Source organism: Amblyomma americanum, chromosome 9, assembly GCF_052857255.1.
Source record: "Amblyomma americanum isolate KBUSLIRL-KWMA chromosome 9, ASM5285725v1, whole genome shotgun sequence".
In the NCBI taxonomy this organism is placed as follows: Eukaryota; Metazoa; Arthropoda; class Arachnida; order Ixodida; family Ixodidae; genus Amblyomma; species Amblyomma americanum.
Genome location: NC_135505.1, coordinates 136,751,379 through 136,774,678, shown reverse-complemented (window position 1 = coordinate 136,774,678; position 23,300 = coordinate 136,751,379). Strand labels below are relative to the sequence as shown.

At 46.2% G+C, this 23,300-nt stretch overlaps 2 protein-coding genes across 2 annotated transcripts in view; both read right to left on the bottom strand.

Moving 5' to 3' along the window:
* Positions 1-4,656, bottom strand: part of LOC144103711 (beta-scruin-like) — a 25,618-nt gene extending 20,962 nt beyond the window's left edge. The window contains exon 1 of the mRNA XM_077636367.1: positions 4,621-4,656. Within this exon, the coding sequence (XP_077492493.1) occupies positions 4,621-4,656 (36 nt within the window). The remainder of the gene's footprint in view (positions 1-4,620) is intronic.
* Positions 3,594-23,300, bottom strand: part of LOC144105594 (adenosine receptor A2b-like) — a 154,204-nt gene continuing 134,497 nt past the window's right edge. The window contains exon 2 of the mRNA XM_077638714.1: positions 3,594-6,004. Coding sequence (XP_077494840.1) covers positions 4,776-5,891 — 1,116 coding nt within the window. The 5' untranslated portion in view covers positions 5,892-6,004 and the 3' untranslated portion in view covers positions 3,594-4,775. The remainder of the gene's footprint in view (positions 6,005-23,300) is intronic.

Genomic DNA, 23,300 nt, shown 5'->3' with positions numbered 1-23,300 from the left:
GATGCTTGAAGCAAAATGCGCCAGAATCCATGCAACCGCAAGCGTTATGTATTACTTTTGCACCCAAGAGTATATACAGCTACGAGCAATATAACAGGGAACAGATAGCCCGCACACCAGAACCAAATTATTCTTTACTATAGACCTTTTCACATTTGCCTTTTTTAGCGCAGCTATATTACCACTGGACTGTGCCAGCAGCCTTCTGATTGGTGGATTTCTAACAGGCGTCTACTGCGCATGCGCTGCACAGTCCACCATGCACGCGCGCTCAATCAAGCTGTGAACAGTGAAAAGGTCTATAGCGCCGAACTTGTATAAGGATAGTGGAATCATGCATCTAGATGAAAATACTCAGAACGAAAGCACTGTATGTTGCTTAATCATAGCTTGAATGCAAATAGCATGTTCCCTTAAAAATGGCTTCTACCTGTGTGCCAAACCGGAGTTTTCATAATGCGTCCGGGTGACGTCCTTGTGAAAGCCCTGTTTGCAATAATGCTGTTTAGTTACATCCCATGTCAGTTTAGTTTCGGCACGGTAAGAATAGGTTCTTATTGACCAAAAATAGCGCTGTAGTGTAGCATAATACATTTATGAATGTATGCAGAGGCATTTAAAAAAGCAACAAACACAGCAAACGCCAAAAACATACGCGCTCTATGTGAACACACAGTGGTGCGAGGATCCTTAACTCAGCGCAACGCTGCTAGTAATAATAATACTTTTCATATACTCTGAATAGCTTTCTTTCTTCTATACATACTTTTGGTTGTGCGTGTCTGTGAAGTCATATAAAAATGTCATATGTATATATAAAACGCAGCCGAGTATACTGCGTTGACCTAGACCCTTGTTGCCGCCTTATCGATGTCCGGCTGCGCACGTTCTAATCAATTTGAGTTTAATAATATTGTTTTTTTTGGGGGGGGGGGGAGGAAATGGCGCAGTATCTGTCTCATATATCGTTGGACACCTGAACCGCGCCGACGATATAATTTCAGTTTAAAATTACAAAACCTCTGCGTCAAGAAGACCTTATGAGAGAATCAGAGTAGGTATAATATAACGATTTCTTTCAGAATAAATGCCATTTTCAAAATTCCCGCCGTTCACCCTAGCAACAGCTATCCCACGCCTTAGGCTTCAGCTAATAACTTCAGCCAATGAGGAAGAGCGAAATATTCAAAAATGGCAGTAATCGGTTTGGAAATCGTTATATTGTGCTAATCCGGCAAATTTTTCATTATCTGGTCCTGTTAATGCACGTTCTTTTCACGCTTTCACAACTGGGTACCTTTCTTAGTATGCGCTCTTCAAAAACGAAGTAATCGTGTCAGTATTCATTGTAAGCGATTACAATGCATGTACACGACAAATGTTTGCTAACACACGGTTAGAAAAACAAGCTTTCAATATGTGGATTTGAATCGTCTATTCGTAGTTTTGAGTGTTGAGCTTTCAAGAACATTGCTGTCTTGAGGAGCAGTTAAGTACGCTATTGAACTCGGAAACTTTCAAAAGGCCAGCACTTATTGCCACTGCACTTGTCTCTTTGGTTACAACGCTTATTTTCTAGGGAAGACATCAGTTCGCGTTAACACCTGCAAGCATATGCACTTCTGTGTTCTGCGGTTGTCATATATGTACATACGTCACATATGTTCATATGTCATATATAGTTGTCATATATAGCATCTTTTTTTCGTGGCAGCATATATCCATTCTTGAACTCGGTACTTGTGTTTCTGCCTCAGATCTACGCTGGGAATATTTCAGTCTTCCTGAGCAGTTTTGCGGCCATGAAGTGAAATATTAAAGCACTCTGCCGCTCACGAAGCATCGTATAAATAAAACTTATCTTTGGTTTTTAATTGCTTACAAGACTGCGGCGTAAAGAGAAGCGCATAAAATATGCACCTGCTTTAGACACGGCAACATACTACTAAACTTATCAAAAGATAAAAGGAAGTTTCTGCACGTGGTTATCACTCTTAAATAAATGAAAATTGACAGATGTGTAGTAAGAACCCTGCGTTCGTGATGCCTTTTGACAATACTATGCATAAAACTTCCTAGGAAGAAGCGCCTTCAGAGATTCAAGTGCATATAATAATCTCAAGCGAACATCAGTTTAAAACATAGCAGTACAGAAGGATACGAAATAGTTGTGAACACAATACATAAAACAACACCGAGCTGGCTCGTGACTTCGCACTGCTGTAGAAGCATGAAGGGGCGTCATATGTGGCGACAACAGTTTGTTTGCTGGGTGATGTAAATTGTATAACACAATGAAAATCCAGCGCATAGAATGGGACTAAAGAAGAGGTGACATAACACAGCTGTGTTGACACTATGTTGTGTTGCGACAGTGTTGAGCCCCCCTCTCTTTGTGTCCCGAGTCCACGCACTGCTATCAAGCCACGTTCTCGAATATCTCGCGAGCTGCAAACTACCTGTCACCGAGCGCATCCAAACGCTGCCTTTAATACTGACCATGAATTCTTCTGGAATTATCCTGAGAAGGCATATCTGCTGACTAGAGCGGTTCGATACTTCTAGGCTACGCTCGCGAAATGCGTGATAGAAATGCTAAGAATTCGGTCCCACCACTCCTCCGGGAGACGCAGAATAACTAACTGCGTGTGCCGGCTTAAAATTCTCGCCGATAGATGGCAGTTTTGCAGCTAGTACGATGACCACTACACACTGTGCGCGTTTCAAACCGTTAACGTATTACGCGATAGCAACTGGCAAAGCCAACAATGCCCCGTACTGAAGGTAGCGACCACACCAGGCACCACGAACTCCTGAGACCAATAAAGCTTTTCATTATCATAACTGCGAAAAAAAAAACACAACGTTAGCGTGATGCTCCGCCCTCAGTAAACTGTGGTCCGAGTCGATCCTTGTCGGAGATTCAATTCTCAGCAGGTGCTGACTGGCTGAAAGCACGATATTGAGCTAGTAAACTGCTTTAACCAATATCAACACACCTCCCATGGTTCGTTTAGAATAGATTCGTGACGAGCATACACGAGCTTTTCCAATGGTTATTTATCAATTTTCATTTCATGACGTTGCGCATGATACTCCTAGCCGACTTTAATTTCATTATGCAAGACTTCAGAAGCACATGAAGGGCAAAGAAAACGTCCATTAAACTTTTTGAACGTCCATTTAACATATATAGTTTTACAAAGCTTACTGACGCTTGAGCTTGTAGCTATGAGACGTGTTGAAATTCATGTGCTCCCTTAAACGTAATAACGTGAGGCGGCTGTTGCCGTTGAAAACTTTACACCTATAGGAAACCTGGGATGGCTCATAGCTTACATATCATAAGCTGCAGCCGCAATCACGTACGTTAGCGCCGTCCACGGCAGCAATGCCTCAAAGCGACCGCGGATTTCAACATACGTAATAACGAAAACCTTGCGGCATCACCCTGGAATGCGAAATCGAAAATTCCACGCGCCGAGCAAAAAAAACAAACTCAGCCGGCTATTTTTGGGAATTCCCGACGCAACACTGAACTGTCCTGTTGCTTCACGCAAAGCTAGATTGCGTTCGCCCCCCCCCCCCCAAAAAAAAAAAGTGATTGATTCAAAATGCAGCCCGAAGAACCATGGTTACAGCAGCGAGGACGTACAAGCCGCGAAAATGGGAACACAAGTTGCAGTCAGGGTGAAAATGGAGAATAACGTTAAGTCCGCGGACACATTCCACGAGAAATGACGCGACCGAGATGGAAAAGAAAGTACGATGGTGCATTTAAAGCTCGATTCGTATCGAAGGTGCTGGAAACGTGCAGCTGCATTGAGGAATGCGGATGGTAGGAATGTGTTCAGTTCGAGGGCAGGGTGCATCGGCGAACTTACGGAGAGAGTTATTTACATATTTACAGAGCAGCTTGTTCGGCCACCGGGAAGACTATGTGGCATTTGGTATTCAACGAAGACGACATACTACATCAATAGGAGAATGGGCGAGTGTACACAAGCCCGACTGTGACCCCAAATAGTCGCAGTTGTTTTGTGCGGGTAAATATTTCTCCAACGGTGGGAGCTCATGCCGCACCTTTCTGCCTTATCCTTACACTATACTGGCCAAAGACACTTATCTCAATTAAGCCAAGGGCCATTTATGCCCCAATTACAATATCCGCTGAATCGACGCAAGTTGCATAATTATAACGGCAATAACAGGTTTTAACTATTACTGCACTCCCTCAGTGGAGTGAGCAATTTTTGGAATCTTAAGCAAGTACATTTCGCATGAATTGGAAACATTGTTCAATAGTTCAAGTGTCATTTCGTATCAATTCTACTGCCAACAAACCTCAGTGAAGTTGCAAGTACCGAAAGTCCACCAGTTGGTGTCCAACAATTCGGGGATTGGCAGACAAGGATATGGAATGAGAACAGAAAACACGCGTGGCTATTCGGCGCATTCACAGGCTGCATTCCTCTTCTGACTTCTCCACCAATGCATCTCGTCGACAGTCAAAAACTCAGCACCCACAGATATTGCATGTAAGCGCTAGAATTGAGCCAAGTCCTCAGAATTTGAAGCTCACAACCAAATTAAATCTCACACCTTACACCTAAAGATTACGGTGAACGGTTCAAGGCCCTCCATTTGAGGACCCATTTCCTGGAACAACAACACAACAAAGGCCACAGGGCACCGAGAACATCCCGTACTTAAAAAAGGAACAGAACAGCACAAGACGGGTAGTTCTGGTCACACGATAATCCGCTGACACCTGCTCACACGTAGCTGACAGGCCTGAGATCCATCATAATCAGCGTCCTCGTACATGCCGAGCACTCCGTGTCCAGCGGAGGGAGGGTTGTGCTGGCTCCGGCGGGCCTCAACGTGGAAGCTGTGCCGCATCGACTACGGTGCAGTGCACTGGGACTGTCGCCCAGGAAGTCGCCCGACATACGGGGCAGCAGTTCTTTGAGCATGCGCAGCAACGCTGCACGGAACTCCGAGTTCCGGAAGCCGTACAGGAGTGGGTCCACCGAGCTCGCGCTGAGTCCCGCCAGTCCGAGGTAGAAGGCGCTCTTCGGGTCGTACGGCTCCTCGGACGCTGCGTCGAGCACGACGAATGTGACAACTGGAGTCCAGAGCAGCGCGAACGTCGCCACCGTTAGAGTCAGCGTCCAGCCGTAGTGGCGGTCCGGAGGCAGCGCCGTCCTCAGGTTGCCCTCGACCGAGTAGATGGCTCGGGCGTGCCTTCGGGCCACGACGTACACGTACACATAGCTGCTGGTCATCACGGCCAGGCATGGGAGGTAGAGGGCGCACACAAGAAACACCCGGATGGGGTTGGACACTAGGCGGAAGCTGCAAGGGGACTTGAGCGGGGGTAGCGTGAGCAGAGGAGTCCCGGATACCAGGATGGCGTAGGCCCAGATGGCCAGGACAATGCGGCCGGCGGTTCGGTGGGTGATGAGGTTGTTGTAGGTGAGAGGGAGGGCTAGAGAGGTGCAACGGTCTAGAGCGACGGCCGCAGAGCTCAGCATGGCTACGCCGCTGAACTGGATGAAGAGGCAGTAGGGTAGAAGACAGAGCGCCGAGCACCGTATCTGGGGTCGGGCGAACTCGAAGTACAGCCCTGGAGGAAGCAGGAGGCCGATTCCAAAGTCGGCGCTGAAGAGGGCCACCAGAAAGAGATTGCTTGGAGTGCGCAGCCTCTTGAAGCGGTACATGGAGAGGAGAAGCAGGGCATTGCTGCACAGAATGACTGGGGAAAGCAGGAAGACCAGCAGGGCGGCCATGGCCACTTGCACGGGGCTAGTCCAGGCGCTCGGCTCGGTGAGTTCGGCGACGTTCCAGGTAGAAGACCCATCTGTGGTTGGCGTGGCGTTCCAATCCATGACCTCCGGGGTTGGCCGTGAAGCACTGGTTAACCCTTCCCGTTCAGGCTCACCGGGACCAGGAGCATCGGTGTGTGCGGGAGCCACCTCTCATGGTCCCTGAGGTCGGAGGCCTGCGAATTGAAGAAAATGAGCAATAGAAAGTCAGCTCGCCAAATGTAGCTCGACGAAATACTTCAAGGTTAATTTAAGCTAAAATATACCTCACCTAGCAAAATTCAAAACCCCTAGTGTGTTGTGCGACGCTATATCACAAGACCCCCCCCCCCCCACGTGGTTTAATTGATCCGAAGTCCTCCCCTGCCGCTTGTCTCACAGCCCACATTGCAGCTATTTCACGCGAAAAGAAAAAATCAATTCAGAAATGTTTTCCTTTAACCAATCCATGGTGCTTGCGTGAATTAGCTTGTGTTGTCTAGTGTCCATAATCGACCATGAAACAATTGGAACAGAAAGCACCAAATAAACATTAAAGCACACGATCCCCGAGAAGGTCTCTCAATACCCTCGGCGCTTCATCGTCCTTTTTCTTTAATCTTTTCCTGCTCTCGCGAAGGAAACAAAAATCGACGACGCAGTTTCACCGATCCTGCCTGCCATGGCATAGCTCCTCTAAGTGAAGAAGTTTCCAGGCACCCTGCACTGACGTCAGCAGTGCACTAGTCTAAGTTTGTAGCTTTACATCGCTCGTTCCCGCTTATCGCTCCGGCGTCATTCCGACAGCACAGAAGGGTGCTGAGCTTATTTGATTGCTTCTTGCCCTCAAAGCCAGGGGCCGTGTCTCTTACGCAACTCCAGCCTTGACTCGCTCCGCCGCTACACATAAACCTGCACGCCAAGGACGACCCGCGCACTGATCGTATACCCCAAGGCGTTATCAGCTGCGATCAATCAGGCTAAGTGGGCGATATATTTTTGTCTGCCTTGTTTTCACTTGTAGCCCTCGAATCCCTGCTTCGACAGCAAGCAACAAAAGAAGCCAATGTTCGCGGGAAGCGTATTCAAGCTACAGCGCTCGGCTATTGGCAGCCGGGAGCGGATGTCCGCTATTCGTCGAAACTGAAAGCGTGCGTAAGATGGAAGGAGCCCCTCCGGGCTTCGTGGTGTGTGTGTAGTATAGGGCGGTATCGAATGAGCGCTGGCGTAATATCGTGGCGTCGTTAGGCTTGCCGGAAGTTTAAAGGGAAGGAAATTGGCAGAAGAGGTGGAGGAATGTGAGATGCGTGGGAGCCTGACAAGCGAGATATGAATGAAAGATTCCAGGCATCATCTTTTGCTTCTCTGTTTTCTTAGCTTTTCCACGAGCCGCGCTAAATCTCCGAACGGTTAGAACTTGATGAATGGGAGATTCCTTTGCACTCAATCCTAGAATTCTTTTTTCTCGACTACTATACCGTAAAGTATAGGGAGAAATTAAATAAATGAGATCGATAGGAAGGAAGGAAGGAAGGAAGGAAGGAAGGAAGGAAGGAAGGAAGGAAGGAAGGAAGGGAAGGAAGGAAGGAAGGAATGAAGGAAGGAAGGAAGCAAGAAAGGAAGGAAGGAAGGAAGCAAGAAAGGAAGGAAGGAAGGAAGCAAGGAAGGAAGGAAGGAAGGACGGAATGAAGGAAGGAAGGAAGGAAGCAAGAAAGGAAGGCAGGAAGGAAGGAAGAAAGGAAGGAAGGAAGGAAGCAAGAAAGGAAGGAAGGAAGGAAGCAAGGAAGCAAGGAAGGAAGGAAGGAAGCAAGGAAGGAAGGAAGGGAAGGAAGGAATGAAGGAAGGAAGGAAGGAAGGAAGCAAGAAAGGAAGGAAGGAAGGAAGCAAGAAAGGAAGGAAGGAAGGAAGCAAGGAAGGAAGGAAGGAAGGACGGAATGAAGGAAGGAAGGAAGGAAGGAAGGAAGGAAGGAAGGAAGGAAGGAAGGAAGGAAGGAAGGAACAATGCCATAATGCCATCGTGCAAAGTTTCTTTTCGGTCTTATGAAATGATGTACGGGATCCTTTTATTCATGGGAGCAAACCGGCTTACCGAAATTCTCTTGTCAAGCGTTACAGCGAGGAGGCATCTAAACTGTCGCTCCTGCCGAGAGGTGACGCTGAAAACCTTATTCGGCGTTGATGAGTGCCAACGCAATCGTTTTCAAACATAGAACACCTCATCAGAAATTAGTGGTCGATGAACAAAGCCGTGTAAATGTGGCGGCACGAGGCAGCCAAATTTGGCAACCAATCTCCGAGTATTTTGCGAGCCAAACATCCTCCTTTGTTTCAGAAAGAGGAATGTCAGGAACGCTGTTGACTGCTCGTCTCTTAACATGCCCCCGGAAGTATATTGCGAACTTCCGCATGAACTGTTCCGCTTCCGCGCGCGTGTCAAAACATCCGGAAGTGTTTTTTCTCGCAATCGCGCTTTATACTGAAATCAAGTCGAGCGCTATTTCTGTTTTCTTTCATTTATTGTTTCTTTCATTTCGCTCTTAAGTTCTTGCACATGCAGTCGCGGGTGTGCTGAGTTGTTTACAGAGAATTCAGAAGAAGTTTAACCAATAGGAAATCGACGTCAGGCTAGAGTGCTGCTAAAAATAGCACACTGTCAGCCCGCAAGGGTTTTTAAACAGAAGAAAATGAAGGCTCACGAATGCATAATTTACAGCAGGAGTGAACTTTACGGATTCGGTTTGACGCATGCGCATTATGAAGAGAAGCCGGAGGGTTTACATTACTTCCTTCCCGTTTAGACCAAAGCATATACACTGTACTGATATGTAAATAGATTGTCTGCCAGCATTGAATAAGTATTGGCAGTGTAGCGCTAGTATTGTCGCATTCGTCAAGTTTATTAAAATATTACGCGACCGCTGTAGCTTCTGCAAAGATGAATAGGACTCATAATTTATTCTGCTTTTCAAAACTTCCCATTAAGGGTAGCCCTTGAATAAACTTTACGGTTACGGAGCAAGAACATCAATTCGGATAAACCGAAATTTCAGATTAAACGGTTCGCATCAACGACACTTCATTTATTTTGCCCTTGACAAATAATTATTCTAGTTATAAGGAGTACGTATTAAGGGCAGCCCTTGAATATACTTCACGGTTACGCAGCAAAAACATCAATTCGGCTAAACCGAAGTTTCGAATTAAACGGGTTCGCGTCAATGAGATTTCATTTAATTTTAACATACCAAGCCATTGTGGACAAAAGCATTTTTGAACGAGAAAGAGCTTGCGAACGCTGTTTTTTTTAATATACTGTAAGATTTCGCTACAGCAATCAATATATCCGCAGATCTCCTGCGTGCAGGCTTGAATTGTTTCGTGATTAACATTTTTGCTACCGTCAAAAGTGTTCACCATTGGCTATTCATGGTAGTCATAACTGGTAGATGCGAGCGATGAAAACCCATTAAAAGAAAGATTCTGTTACACATCAGAGGAACGGACCATTGCCTTCAATATTTCCAGAGCAGTACGTTACAGTTTTTCAATAGTCAAAATTTTTTTCTAAGATTGTTGGACATGTTTACTGCCAACAAATCGTTATTTCCTTCCTGGACTCAAAAAGTTGTACCGGTTTCTGACGCGGGAACACGGTCGCCCTTTCCATCAAAACTGCCAGACGTGCGTCATGTGTCTCTGGGCTGTAAAAAGGTAGCGCATTGCTGTAGTACTCGAAAGAAAGTAAATAAACAGTCGCAATGTAGTCGCATACATTGCGCAAACATCTCAAATATATTTCTCTGTCCGAAAACAGACCGCGTCCATTTCGGCAGAGGGAATAAGGCGCTTTTTCAGTTATACACAAAATTGCACCAAAAGAAACAAAAAAAAATTCTTGCGAGCTCCAAATTCTTGCCAGACCCATCTTATAGTCCACACTCTTTTTTCTTAGTCTCTGACCACCTCACTGTGTCATATAGCCTTCCCCTTTTCGCATTCCTAAAGACACAAATGATATCCGTGGCGCACTTTCCGAAGCACAATAGTACACGGGAGTTGACTAAAAAAAATGCAAAGAGGAAACTTTTTCAACGTCTCTTGGGCCTTCATGGATGCGACAATAAGAAACTCAGCCGCGACAACTTCCGCACCCAAAAAACGTGCCGAGAAAGCAGCTAAAAGAGGAAACGAATTCGAGGCAACTCAAAGAAAAATTTGATTACGAAACTGCGTCGCGCGCCTCACAACTGGAATGCTTCACGCTGAATCGCTCCCGCCATTTTCACTCCTATTCGACTTCTCTACATCCATCCGTTCGGTGTTTTTTTTTCCCTTGTTCCGGCAGTCTTAACTGTCTTCCCTTTTCCCGCGCTTTCTTTTCGCGCCTTTCTTCTGTTCTCCCCATTCGAGCCTTCTTTTTTTCGCACCATTCGCGCGCTTTTTGGCGCGAGTTTCCAAGACGACACACAGGCGCCCGCTCGCTTCGGTAGTACCATGGAGCCCTCGGCGGCGTCAATTTATTTAGACGCGCTTCGGACGGCGCACACGCGGACATTTTTAGCTCTCACATGTGTTTTTCCTTTTGTTTTCTGTCCCTTAGTTCCTTTGTTTTTTTTTCCTTTTTCGTCCTTGGAGATTCAACATACTGCGTCTGATTCTTTCTGATGCCGAGCGATGACTGTATGAGGTAACGGAGAGAGCAGGGCCCGGAGAAGAAGTCTTAAAAACCAAATTTCTTCTACGCAGCTCAAAGTTACCTTTCGGTTTCAACTTCGCCTTTCCAACAAAAAAAAAAAACGAGTAGAAAAAAGTCGGTTATAGTTAGCGTCGTCGACCAAATGCTCAGACCCGGGATTCGCACCCGTGCAACGGCGGATCGCATATAAGCCTTATTATGCGCACACAAGAATAAGAGTCGACACGTGCTTTGTTTGTTGGCTTGCGTCGCAGACGCCACGAATTAGTGGCGATTTTTTTCTTTGCTCTTTGTTTTCGCCCGAATCCTACGCGACTCCAGCGTGTGTTTGTACAACGTCGCGATGTCGAAGTCCAGCTCGCTCCGTTTGCCAAGAAGCAGCTTATGCATGCTTAACCGATTCCAAGATCTCAGCCCAAATTTAGCTCGTTCGCAGGCGCCAACGTCGACGCGTACAGGCACGCAGGCAAAAAAAAAAAGTCTGGAAGATCTTTTTCCGGTCGTGGGCGTCGTTTCCACAGCGTTCTAGAACGCCGTGAACGCAGGGTTCTAAAATTGGCACGACGTGCTTCGCGAGCATGACGTGCTTGGCAGTCAAACAATCTCCCGCGATGAAGGGCCACTTAAGAAAAAAAAAGGCCGCTTATAAGCGGAAAATGCAGGGAAAACGAGGGTGCAGCTCTGCCCCTCATAGTAGCCAAGGGCTTATGCGGTGTATAGTTTAGGGGAAGTGGACTTTTTTGTCCGGGATAATTGCTGGTCCAACGGGCTAACCGAGAGTCCGATTAACAGACTATCCAACGCCTTATGTAGTTGGAAAAGCAGCTTATACAGCTTTAAGCCTCGCTTAGACGAGCGACCGTCAGCGACGCTAGAGAAACGCCTACCGAGCGAAGAAATTTAACGTATTATGGAGGCCAGGCCTGGAATTAGTGAATCTACCACTTGGCGCTCTAGCGATTAAAGGATTATGCGGTCGTTTTATTAAGATTTTAGGTTCGCGCTGAATTCGATCGGCACTTACGCGTTCCAAAGCCTGCGCGTGCCTTTTTGAAACAGCGACGAGCCTCGGAGAATTTCATATCGGACATCATTCCCAGAATTCGAAACTTTGTTCTGGACTCAAAAGGCAAGCCCGGGTTTCTCGAACATTTTGAGTTGATAGTCACACCACATACCTTAAAGCTCGCGCTCTCCACCAGAACCAACGGTTTCTTTTTTTTTTTAATATCGAGTGGAACTATTTTAGAACAGTGAGAACAGGAAAGCGATACAAAAACAAGCCCGTGGCCAGGAACGTTGCTTCGTGTGACGCAGCGATGACGTCACAAACATTAATAGAAAAAGCACAATACGCGTGTTGAACAGTTGAAGTAGCACTGAAAACGATGAGTTATTAGACGAAACCTGAGGCAACCTAGCAAAAAAAAAAAACAATTTGTTAGCGAAGCGCAAAGTGGGTATCAACATACGGGGAATTTTTGTGACGTAAAATATGGAGTGTTGCCCGCAGAAATTATCTGAATTGAGGCCACGGAAAAGGCGAACTTTAAAATCTATTTGAGCCGGAATGAAATGTCAGAAGGCTCCAAACTAAATGGAAGTAATCAGGACAGAGAGGATAACAAATAGTACAAGTTTCATTAGAATATGATAACTTCGAAATCCCCCCCCTCCCCCTGAGCTCCCATTCAAGCAGGTTGATTAGTTACCTCACGGTTTCCGGCGCATTCTTCGCTGCCTGAAGCTGCAGACAACAGCCGGAATACGAAAAGAAAAACAAGACCACGTGGTACAAAAGGTCCCAAATGAAAAACACAAACAAATCATTGCAGACAAACGCTAGAAGTGAATTCTTATATATATTTCTGGCGATTGGTGACGGATTACAGTGCCTTTCCCCACTTATCTTCTAATTGGAGCTTCTATAGAAGCTTATGTATTCGATCAAGGCTGTTGTCTTTTTTTTCTTCTTTGTCTACTACTTGCCGCACCTTCTTCACGTTCACCTGAGTAGCGTGAATAACATATCCTCCCACCAACACGACCATTCGTGCAATGTATGTGAGACGTAGCAATATATATACAATGTATGGTAAAGTACTCGCTGCTGCTCTATAATGTTACCTATGTGAAGCTGGACCTGTTATACGGGCAAATTTTCTGTTATCCTAGTGACGTGCCCAACTCCGAACAGATGATTGGATATAAATGATCACGGGGAGACTGGCAAGTGAAAATGTTAGCGTATAATGAGTTCCTTCATTTAAAAAATTGTTATTGCCGTTTGGGTCTGGAATTTCAAAACAGAACAGATACATGGTAGAAGCAATCTTACTGATTACAGATATAACGAGAGGTATAGGCTGGTTATTTGCGACTATATGACGCTGCCGTGAACGGGACTCTCTTTTTAAGCTTGATATCTTCTTGATATGAGGTCAGTATAAGAACGCACCTATCATTACCCGCATCCTAAATATGCATTTCTATCTTTTTTTTTGCGTCACAAATTATTGTGCCCCTATTAAGCCTCGTCTCCAAGTGAGGGTATCGCTCCGAGCTCAAAAATTTCCTCGTTTGGGTACAAGCCACTAAAGCGCGGCATCATCGGTAGTGTAATAAGGTCGGATACAACCGCAAAGCGGACAGTCGCAATAAGCAGGATTCAGCGGCAACAACAGTTCGCGTCCTGGAAGCTACTTTTCCGACCCCTCCAGGCCTTTTTCACCAACTCATTTTTTCTCGGGAAGTTGGAGCCTCGGTATTGTATGCGGGCGCAATATCCATACGCGCGCGTAAGGCAACCCTCATGACGAAAGCGCCCCCCCCCCCCCCCCGGTAAAATTTCGCGCCTGTTTATTTTACATTCTTCCTCATGTAACCGCATCATAATTTCTGATTTCATACTGTGTCCTCCTGAAAAGGCTCCCTGCCTTTATTCAAATGCCTAACTACATGCCCCGCAATACCAATTCATATCTCAATTTTATAAGTTCATAAGTTTTTCACAAATACGAGCCATTTTTCTTGACAAGCCAGCAGTAACAAAAACTGCATTAACAGCAACGACCACGATGCGAACTGGCCGTTTCAGTGGTACGTTTGCTCCGCCAATAGCTTTTCGCATGAGAGCGGCATGCTCGGCTTTCTGTCGCATCGAGGCCGGAATGTGAAGTCCAGACATTGAGGTCATAACCTACCGAAATTGGACAAAACACCCTTCGCGCAGCTCCCATTTCGTTTTCGGCAGTCTCATTTGGGAAAGGCGGCCCCTGATCCTGTATATACATTGTGTGAAATAAAGACACGAGATGGTTGCTACTCCAGGTTCAAAAATGCGCCCCCATCAGTTTCCACCCCCCCTTTTTTTTTCTTCTCAACGGGTTCTAGAACAGCCCCGGATATGAACGTGGCCTTGAAAAAGTCGTCTGCGCGGCCAATTGCAGACGACCGTTGGCGGCGCGGTATTCAGTCGAGAGCTCGAGACTCAGTTTCGTAGATGCATTTCGTTTTTCTAGCTGAAGACAGCGTTTCAGTTTCGTACCTACATCTAGTGTTACGGTGCGAATGGGATCTGGACGCCATGACCTTTCGTTTTCTGTTCTTTCCTTGACCGCTGTTCTTATTGGACTTTATGTGGGCTACTTTTAAATTCGACCGCACTGCGGCGCTGCTTTCGAAACTGCGGCACTCTGCAACGGCACTTTACTCCTGCGCTCCCCATCCTGTCAACGCAGAGAGCGACAAGATGGAAGGCTCTCATACTGTCGCGAATGTGTCCCAATTTTTACCGCGGGCCAGTGTTTTATGGGGCAACTGGAAGCATCCATCTGGAACTTCTCAGGTCTCCTTATCCACTCTCACAACGCCAGTGAGCTCCGGTTTAGGCTGTTGGACTTCTTATTGAGTTAGGCCTAGTTCCTACGCTGACATACCAGAGAACACAGGGAGAATATCTCGCCAGCACTATTCTTGATCTTTTATTTTTTCTTTCGATGCAGGAGAGAAGCTAAAGGTCAACGACTGCAATTCGTTGTATAGCTGAAACACGCAGACTAAGTTTATGAAGAAGCTTTATACGGGACAACGAGCAGCCAGGCTCAGCATAAGAAGGAACATGATATTTTTCGGGGGACAATATTCGGCCTTAGATTTGTGTTCAGCTTTCAGAGTGTAACGGTGATCATTCTTCGACCGAGGAACTCTACTGAGACTATTAGGCGCCGACAAATCAAGAAAAATTCAAGGTTGAGTAGTAATCATTGGTTGAATTTTTTTCCTGTTACCAGCGGACTGTATACTGCGCCTTCAATGTGGTCAGACGTGACATAAAAAACCCGCAAAGTTGCACAAACTGTAAATGTAGACACGCCTTTACATAAGTGCGTTATTCTAAGTGAGTTATTCTCAGTCTAATGCAAGAGATATTGCATCCTATTATAAGTTCTCCCGGAACTTGCTGTGTCATAATAGAGACTCCGTCAGCTCTCGATAAGCATTTGGCGCACGTGTTTCCTTACTCCTAAGAAAAAGGCCGGGGGTTCGCGTACGTTTTCGCATAGCCTTTCATAACACTCCGTCACAAGCGTCTGCTACCACCTTACAACCTAATGCTTCTGAATGGCTGCGATTAATAAAGATGCGCATCCGACTTTGCCTATGGCGTGCTTGCTGAGTAATCAGCTGATTTCCTCATCCGGCTTGTGCATCAAGCTAAGAGGCCGCAAGATACCGAAGCGGCTCCTCAGTCAATCAACTCATTACGTCATACGTAACGACGTTTTGGCAGACGCGTAAGAGTAATGCGATTTATTCCACCCTTTTATGTCGTCTGCTTTGCTTTTTGGTGCACGCGTTTGAGGCGATTGCTAGAAGCTAAAATGACCGTCTGGCTACTTTTGTCTCTGCTAGAGTTCGTGGGCGGGGAAATAAATGCGATGCGCTCAGACGTACTGCGGTGAGTCACTCCTAATCCCTTAAGGATTTCCCCGTTGCTGCACTAGAAACAGGATAAGCGCCCAGACGATGTGGATTTAGGGAACGGCGGAAACAGGTTGGGTAACTCTCAGAGACCTCCTGCGGGAAAAGGGACGTATGCAAGAAGAGCAGACGAAGGGAGAGACATGCGTCTCCGTACTTGTGACTCCGTTTTCATTGCTTACGAGTTTTTTTCTCAAGATGATTAGCCAACTCGCTCACGTATATATATCTTCTACCTCCGAGGCCTCTGCATGAACGTGGAGATGGGGCCACTAGCGTTGCATCATTTGTGGGCGTTGAAGAGCCGCCATTTTTACCGCTCCATCTGTTCTCAGAGTGAACATAAGCTTCGTATGTATCACGCACAAAAAAAGAATAACAAGAGCTGTCCGGTCTTTCACGAACCTATGAAGCAAAACTTACAACGGTAACTTCACTGTCATACCCAGCAATTTTGGACAAAGGCATTTTTGAACGAAAAACAATTTATAAACGCAGTTTTTTTCATATAATGGGAGATTTCACTATAACAATCAACATGTCTGCAGATCACCAGACAGCAGTCTTGATTTTTTTTTTCTGTTAACGTTCTTGCTGTGGTCCAAAGCGTTCCCGAATGGTTTTCTATAGGAGTCTAAGCTGTTCGATGCGACCGATGAAAACACTTTAAAAGAAAGATTTTGATACATAAAAGAAGAACAGACCATTACCTTAATATTACCGTAAAAGTATCTTACAATTTTCCCATTTTCAAAATTTTCCTCCGAAATTGCTGGACATGCTTCTGTTCCTTGCCGAAAAGCTCAAAAGGCCTTATTCACATGGCCAAACGAGGCACACAGTCATTGGTCTCCGTAGTGATGACGTATAACCACGTCATCACCCAGGAGTTATGACGCCGTTAAGCTTTTCTTCATTTTTTTTACGACAGGTGCATTCTTATTACTGCAGCAATTGTTATCACAGCACCACCGCTAGCTTTCCAAAACCTACGTAAAGAAAACACCTCAAAACGAGCAACGTACAGACATGAACGAACTCGAATTCGCGGGAAAAAAAATATTTCTGTACTTCCTCTAGTCAGTCAGCTGGAATTCTTAAATATGAAACACGCGTGCCGTTCTGCACTTCAATGATTGTGCTTGATCTGGCTTGCCCGACCGCACAAAAAAAAAAAATTTTCTGCAAACCTGCATCCCATAAACTTTTTTCCAAAACTGTATCAAGTTTTAACAAATGGAGAGACCAGAGTGTCAAGGCTCTTGACAAGACAGAGCCGACTGGGCTTGGTCAGTGCTACATGGCCATTTCGATACTGCGGAATTGTTTTAGAGAATAGCTTCGTAGAGTCGGTGCCTGACTGACTGCTACTGCATGCTCCTGTGGCGCTGCACCGTTTTGTTGAAATATGGCGTAGAAACAGCACGTCGTGAGATTGAAAAAGAGTGCAGCGCTGTACGTCGTAGGCATTTCGCGCCTGCAAAAAACTTGTGGTGTCAAGGTCGGGGCGAGACACGAACTATAGTAGGATACAACTTAAAAAATCAGCAATTGCTAACATTGGGCCGCGGATCGCGGCGTACTGTAGTACACCGCTGGCCATTCGCAACAGTAAACTAAATTATAATTTCGTTTTCAATGTTTCAGTCTATTGAACAAACGATAAGGAAAATTGGTTGTTGAGGAAAGGAAATGACGCAGTAACTGTCTCACATATCTCTGTGGAAACCTGAAATGCGCCGTAGGGGAGTGATAAAGTAGAGAGTGAAAGAAGAAAGGAAGAAAGAGGTGCCATAGTGGAGGGCTCCCGAATATTTTCGACTACCTGAGGATCTTAAACGTTGGACACCTGAACCACGCCGTAAGGGAAAGGATAAAGGAGGGAGTGAAAGAGGTACCGTAGTGGAGGGCTCCGGAATAATTTGGACCACCTGGGGATCTTTAACGTTGGACACCTAAACCGCGCCGTAAGGGAAGAGATAAAGGAGGGAGTGATAGAGGTACCGTAGTGGAGGGCTCCGGTATAATTTCGACCACCTGGGGATATTTAGCGTGCACTGACATCACACAGCACACGGGGCGCCTTAGCGTTTCGCCTCCACTGAAATCCGACGGCTGTAAGGCAGATATCAAAATTCTCGAGCATATAATTTTTTTCCCTGTGATAGCCTTCTTGTTTAGATAACCAGAAAAATTCAATAATAGACTATTTTTTCGTCGGGGAGGAATTCTGTGCGGCGGTCCTGAATTTGGGTGAAGCTGAATTTGGGTAATTGTAGGAAACTGAAAAAAAAAACGAATCGCAGAACAAGCCAATAAAAACGACCACTTTCAGCAAACGAACGGATTTAAGAAGGAAAGTGGAATCAGTATTTCTACGCATTAATGACGGGACTGATCACAGAACAAGTGTTTGAATCAATCAATGAATGAATACAAGCTAGCACCCGCAGTTGCCACTAAATAGGGAGTTTATACACACAACAATTCTGGACAAAAACATTTTTGAACCAGAAAGAGTTTATGAACGCATTTTTTTATACATCGCAAGATTTCACTACACCAATCAATATACCCGCCGATCTCCGCGTCGGCAGGCTTGTATTTTTTTTTTGCTATTAGCGTTCTTGCTATCGTCAAAAGTGTTTCCCAGTGGTTTCCTATGACAGTCTTAACTGATCGATGAAGAGAGCGATGGAAAGTCTTTAAAAGAACGATTTTGCTACATATCGGAAGAATGGACCATTACCTTCAATACATCCATTACGGTACCTTACAATTTTCCAATATTCAAAAAATTTTGTCCCGGAACGTTGGGCATGAAAAATTATTCAGTAAATCACCAACCAAATGAGAATGAGTTAATTATAAGGCCAATAACGAATTCAGTTGTTATACAAAGAGGTGAACGAATAAAAAAAAACGAACAAGAGATTGCTGAGACAGAGAGGAAAATCAATAAGCGAAGAAGAAGCTTATAAATACATCAAATATCTTAAACAAGAGAGTAAAGAAGGAAGACGGAGCCTAACGAGGCGCTGAACGAAGGAACTAAGAAAGAACAAGCGTGAAGGGATAAAGGAATGAATAATGTAATGTTGCGTAAAACGCGGCACCACAAAAGATGCATGCCGAGCCTATTCATCGCGGGGTGAACATCAGAAGCGCCCCGGGGGTCGCACATTGTCACGTTGCTGTCCGCGAGCCTTGCTCGATCGACCGCCGAAGCCCGGTCCTCACTCGGAACTCTCTCCCGAAGCTTCCTCCAAGGCGGAAGTGGATTGCGTTTCACTTCCGCCGTCACTGCGGAAGTCGAGGATTGATGCACTTCCGGCAGTCCGCGAACGCAATGAGCTTTCCCCTCCTCGGAGGGATATCCATAAGACAATCCAAACAGCTCAAAAGACAAAGAGTTGTCCGGAAAAGAAGAAGGACCTCAGGAAAAAAAGAAAAGGAGAAGTTAGGAAATTGGAGCGCACTCAGAAGCAATGCACGCCACTGCAGCGTGGTGTATACGGAGTCAAGGTCCTGTGGGACAACTCTTTGGGTCCACTGGGACATAGCGGATGCTCCTTCCGTAAAGTACAGATCGAAGTACTTGGACGCGGTCTGTTTGCAAGGCCACTAGAGCTGGGCCCGGAGGAAACCGTTCAAACCGTCCACGTCATTGTGTACTCTCGCTTGCCCCACTCTCCACACACACGCTTTCTTTTCTCTTTTTGTTTTTTAGGTCTCACGGGAATCCAGGGACAGAGTAATCAGACCTTTATTTGTTTGGGCCAGAGGGCCTGGTTTGCAGGGGTGTCGCGTCTTAGCTGGACTCGCCAGTTCTGCCTCGATAATGTGGCGTGCCTCGCTGTCCCTATCGCGCGTGGAGTTTCGAAATCAGCTGGCAGGGCAACGTGTAGGAACGAATATTCATTGGTTTTGATTATGACTTGATTATAGGAAGACAGCAGAGATTGAATGTCATGGCAGACTGGCAGGTTACATAACCACAGGCAAGACGCGAGGCAAAAAAGAAAAGGACTGCCGGAATAAATTAGAATAGATGTCAAGTCGTGGGAGCTGAATCTCAAGTTCAGCTGACTGTCTTACATGCTCCGGATATCTGGGATCCACTGCGTTCTCCAAATTCTAGCATTATGTAACACAGAAAGTTGGGCGACTTGGTTGAAGCTCGTATTTGAATACAGCACAGACAGACGGGAAAAGCACAGGACGAAACGACGACACAGGCACTGAACTAACAATTGCGGTTTATTGTTGTTTGCGCTGTCTTCAAATATGAGCTCCTAGCATTAATTTGATTAGCCCTCTCATGCAGACAAACTTCATGGGAGGACACGTATTTATCCTACTATGAGATCCTTCCAGTCGTTTGCAGCGTGTCACTAGCCGCATGGTGCCCTCATTCATTCATTCATTCATTCATTCATTCATTCATTCATTCATTCATTCATTCATTCGTTCGTTCGTTCATTCATTCATTCATTCATTCATTCATTCAAAAATATTTCTTGTCATGGATGGCCTGAGTGGGGGAAATAAAAAGGTAAATAGTAGGATAAATATGTGTCCTTATATGAGGTCTGTATGCATGACAGGATAAGAATTGTCGCCCGCTTCTCTACTTGAATGCCAGCGCCCTGTTCTCACCGATCTGCCGGAAATATCTCTTCATATAGTACAATGACGCAAAGTGAACAATAAAGGGTAAAGAAAAACTTTTACAAAAGCTTCGTGAATTATCGAAAATGTTCTTGTAATTCCCCATCACCATCATTATTATTATAATGATCATCATTCAGGTTGCCTTACTGCAGGAATGAACCCTTCGTCATGTTTCTCCAATTAACCCTGTACTGTGTCAGATGCGGCGACCTTGTACACGCAATCTTCCTAATCTCATCCGCTCACCTGATTAACTCCCGCCCTCTGCTAAGCCTGCCTTGTCTTCCTTTCGAATCACCTTTGCAACCCCAAAAAGTCATCGGTCACCAGTTACCAGCATTACATGCCCTATCCATGTCTACGTTATCCTTGAGATCCGGGTTAGCACTTCAAGGAAAGGAGAGTGTAGCCACTGAACAGGAAGTCATGAAAGGAGATGCGGTTAGAAAATTTACTGGGAGAGGGTTCATGTTGAGGACGAACGGTGGAGGCCTATATTATGGCATGGACGCTAAGTTGTTTGTTAACGTATGAAGTAGGCCAGTAGTTGTGGTCAAAACTGGGACTGAAAAAAACGCGGTCCTAAGTATGTTGTTTCTGTGCTTAATCTTACCTGGTACACAATAGTGTTAATGCCTTCAAGAGGCAATAACCCTGCCAATCGGGCTCATTGATTTAAGATCGTTATCGAGCGCTACTTCGTGGTTACGAAAAGGACGGGAGAAGACACGACCACACTCTCAAATGATGACCGTGTGCAACATCATCCGGTATTGAAGTATAAGTGACTACTTTAGTTTACGTAGTCATACCGTCGGGGAATAAGCAAAGTCACGCGCATTTATGTCAGTGCGGTTTGTTAGCTGCGGTTTTGCAAACGCATAGCTTTGGAGGTATACGAAGTAAGGCAATCACTCTGAACAGAAACGATAATAATAATAATAATTGGTTTTGGGGGGAAAGGAAGTGGCGCAGTATCTGTCTCATATATCGTTGGACACCTGAACCGCGCCGTAGGGGAAGGGATAAGGGAGGGAGTGAAAGAAGAAAGGAAGAAAGGTGCCGTAGTAGAGGGCTCCGGAATAATTTCGACCACCTGGGGATCTTTAACGTGCACTGACATCGCACAGCACACGGGCGCCTTAGCGTTTTCCTCCATAAAAACGCAGCCGCCGCGTTCGGGTTCGAACCCGGGAACTCCGGATCAGTAGTCGAGCGCCCTAACCACTGAGCTACCGCGGCGGGGCGATCAGAAACGAGCAGAAAAGCTAATCCAGGATATACAAAGCGAAAGCGAGATTGAGGTCTCCACTCACCCGCAGAGCCGGTTGTGCGCCTTTCCTCTCGTGAAAATGAACGGTCTTTGCAAAGTTGTCAACGCCAATGAACTCTATGAACGCCGTCGGCTCACTTGTTTTGTTTGGTTTTTCAGGAAAGGAAATGGCACAGTAACCGTCTCGCATATATCGGTGAACACACAAAACGCGCCGTAAAGGAAGGGATAGAGGAGGGATAATAATAATAATTGGTTTTTGGGGAAAGGAAATGGCGCAGTATCTGTCTCATATATCGTTGGACACCTGAACCGCGCCGTAAGGGAAGGGATAAGGAAGGAAGTGAAAGAGGAAAGGAAGACAGAGGTGCCATAGTGGAGGGCTCCGGAATAATTTCGACCACCTGGGGATCTTTAACGTGCACTGACATCGCACAGCACACGGGCGCCTTAGCGTTTTCCTCCATAAAAACGCAGCCGCCGCGTTCGGGTTCGAACCCGGGAACTCCGGATCAGTAGTCGAGCGCCCTAACCACTGAGCTACCGCGGCGGGGCGATCAGAAACGAGCAGAAAAGCTAATCCAGGATATACAAAGCGAAAGCGAGATTGAGGTCTCCACTCACCCGCAGAGCCGGTTGTGCGCCTTTCCTCTCGTGAAAATGAACGGTCTTTGCAAAGTTGTCAACGCCAATGAACTCTATGAACGCCGTCGGCTCACTTGTTTTGTTTGGTTTTTCAGGAAAGGAAATGGCACAGTAACCGTCTCGCATATATCGGTGAACACACAAAACGCGCCGTAAAGGAAGGGATAGAGGAGGGATAATAATAATAATTGGTTTTTGGGGAAAGGAAATGGCGCAGTATCTGTCTCATATATCGTTGGACACCTGAACCGCGCCGTAAGGGAAGGGATAAGGAAGGAAGTGAAAGAGGAAAGGAAGACAGAGGTGCCATAGTGGAGGGCTCCGGAATAATTTCGACCACCTGGGGATCTTTAACGTGCACTGACATCGCACAGCACACGGGCGCCTTAGCGTTTTTCCTCCATAAAAACGCAGCCGCCGCGTTCGGGTTCGAACCCGGGAACTCCGGATCAGTAGTCGAGCGCCCTAGCCACTGAGCCACCGCGGCGGGGCGAACAGAAACGAGCAAAAAAGCTAATCCAGGATATACAAAGCGAAAGCGAGATTGAGGTCTCCACTCACCCGCAGAGCCGGTTGTGCGCCTTTCCTCTCGTGAAAACGAACGGTCTTTGCAAAGTTGTCAACGCCAATGAACTCTATGAACGCCGTCGGCTCACTTGTTTTGTTTGGTTTTTCAGGAAAGGAAATGGCACAGTAACCGTCTCGCATATATCGGTGAACACACAAAACGCGCCGTAAAGGAAGGGATAGAGGAGGGAGGGGAAGAACGAGAAAACTGATAATTGAAAGTTCGGTTTTGAGGAAAGGCGCGGCGCTGCGCAGCGGCGGAACACCTGTGGCTCGGTGTTACTAGTGGCGCATGCGCAGTAGTGACTAGAGAGTGAGAGAGAAAGAGAGGGAATGGAGTCGGCGGCGGCCACCTGCGCCGTGCGTGACGTCACTCGTTCTCCGACATACGCCGGCTCGCGCGAAGCGCGGTGTTGACTAGCGTAGTGAAGCTTTTCGCTTCAAAAAGAGAGTAAGGTGTCCTTTAGAGCACTCCCTTTTATGAGAGGGAGTGCTCTAACTCCATTTTTACACTCATTTAACTCTATTTTTACACTCATTTAGGCCTATTGGTGTTTAGAGTGAGTGAAAGAATGAGACTCAGCCTTTCGTGTTGTAGGCTCGAGTTCACGCAACTGCACTTTCGTCACAGCGAAGTTCCCGCCAGAGCGGAGAT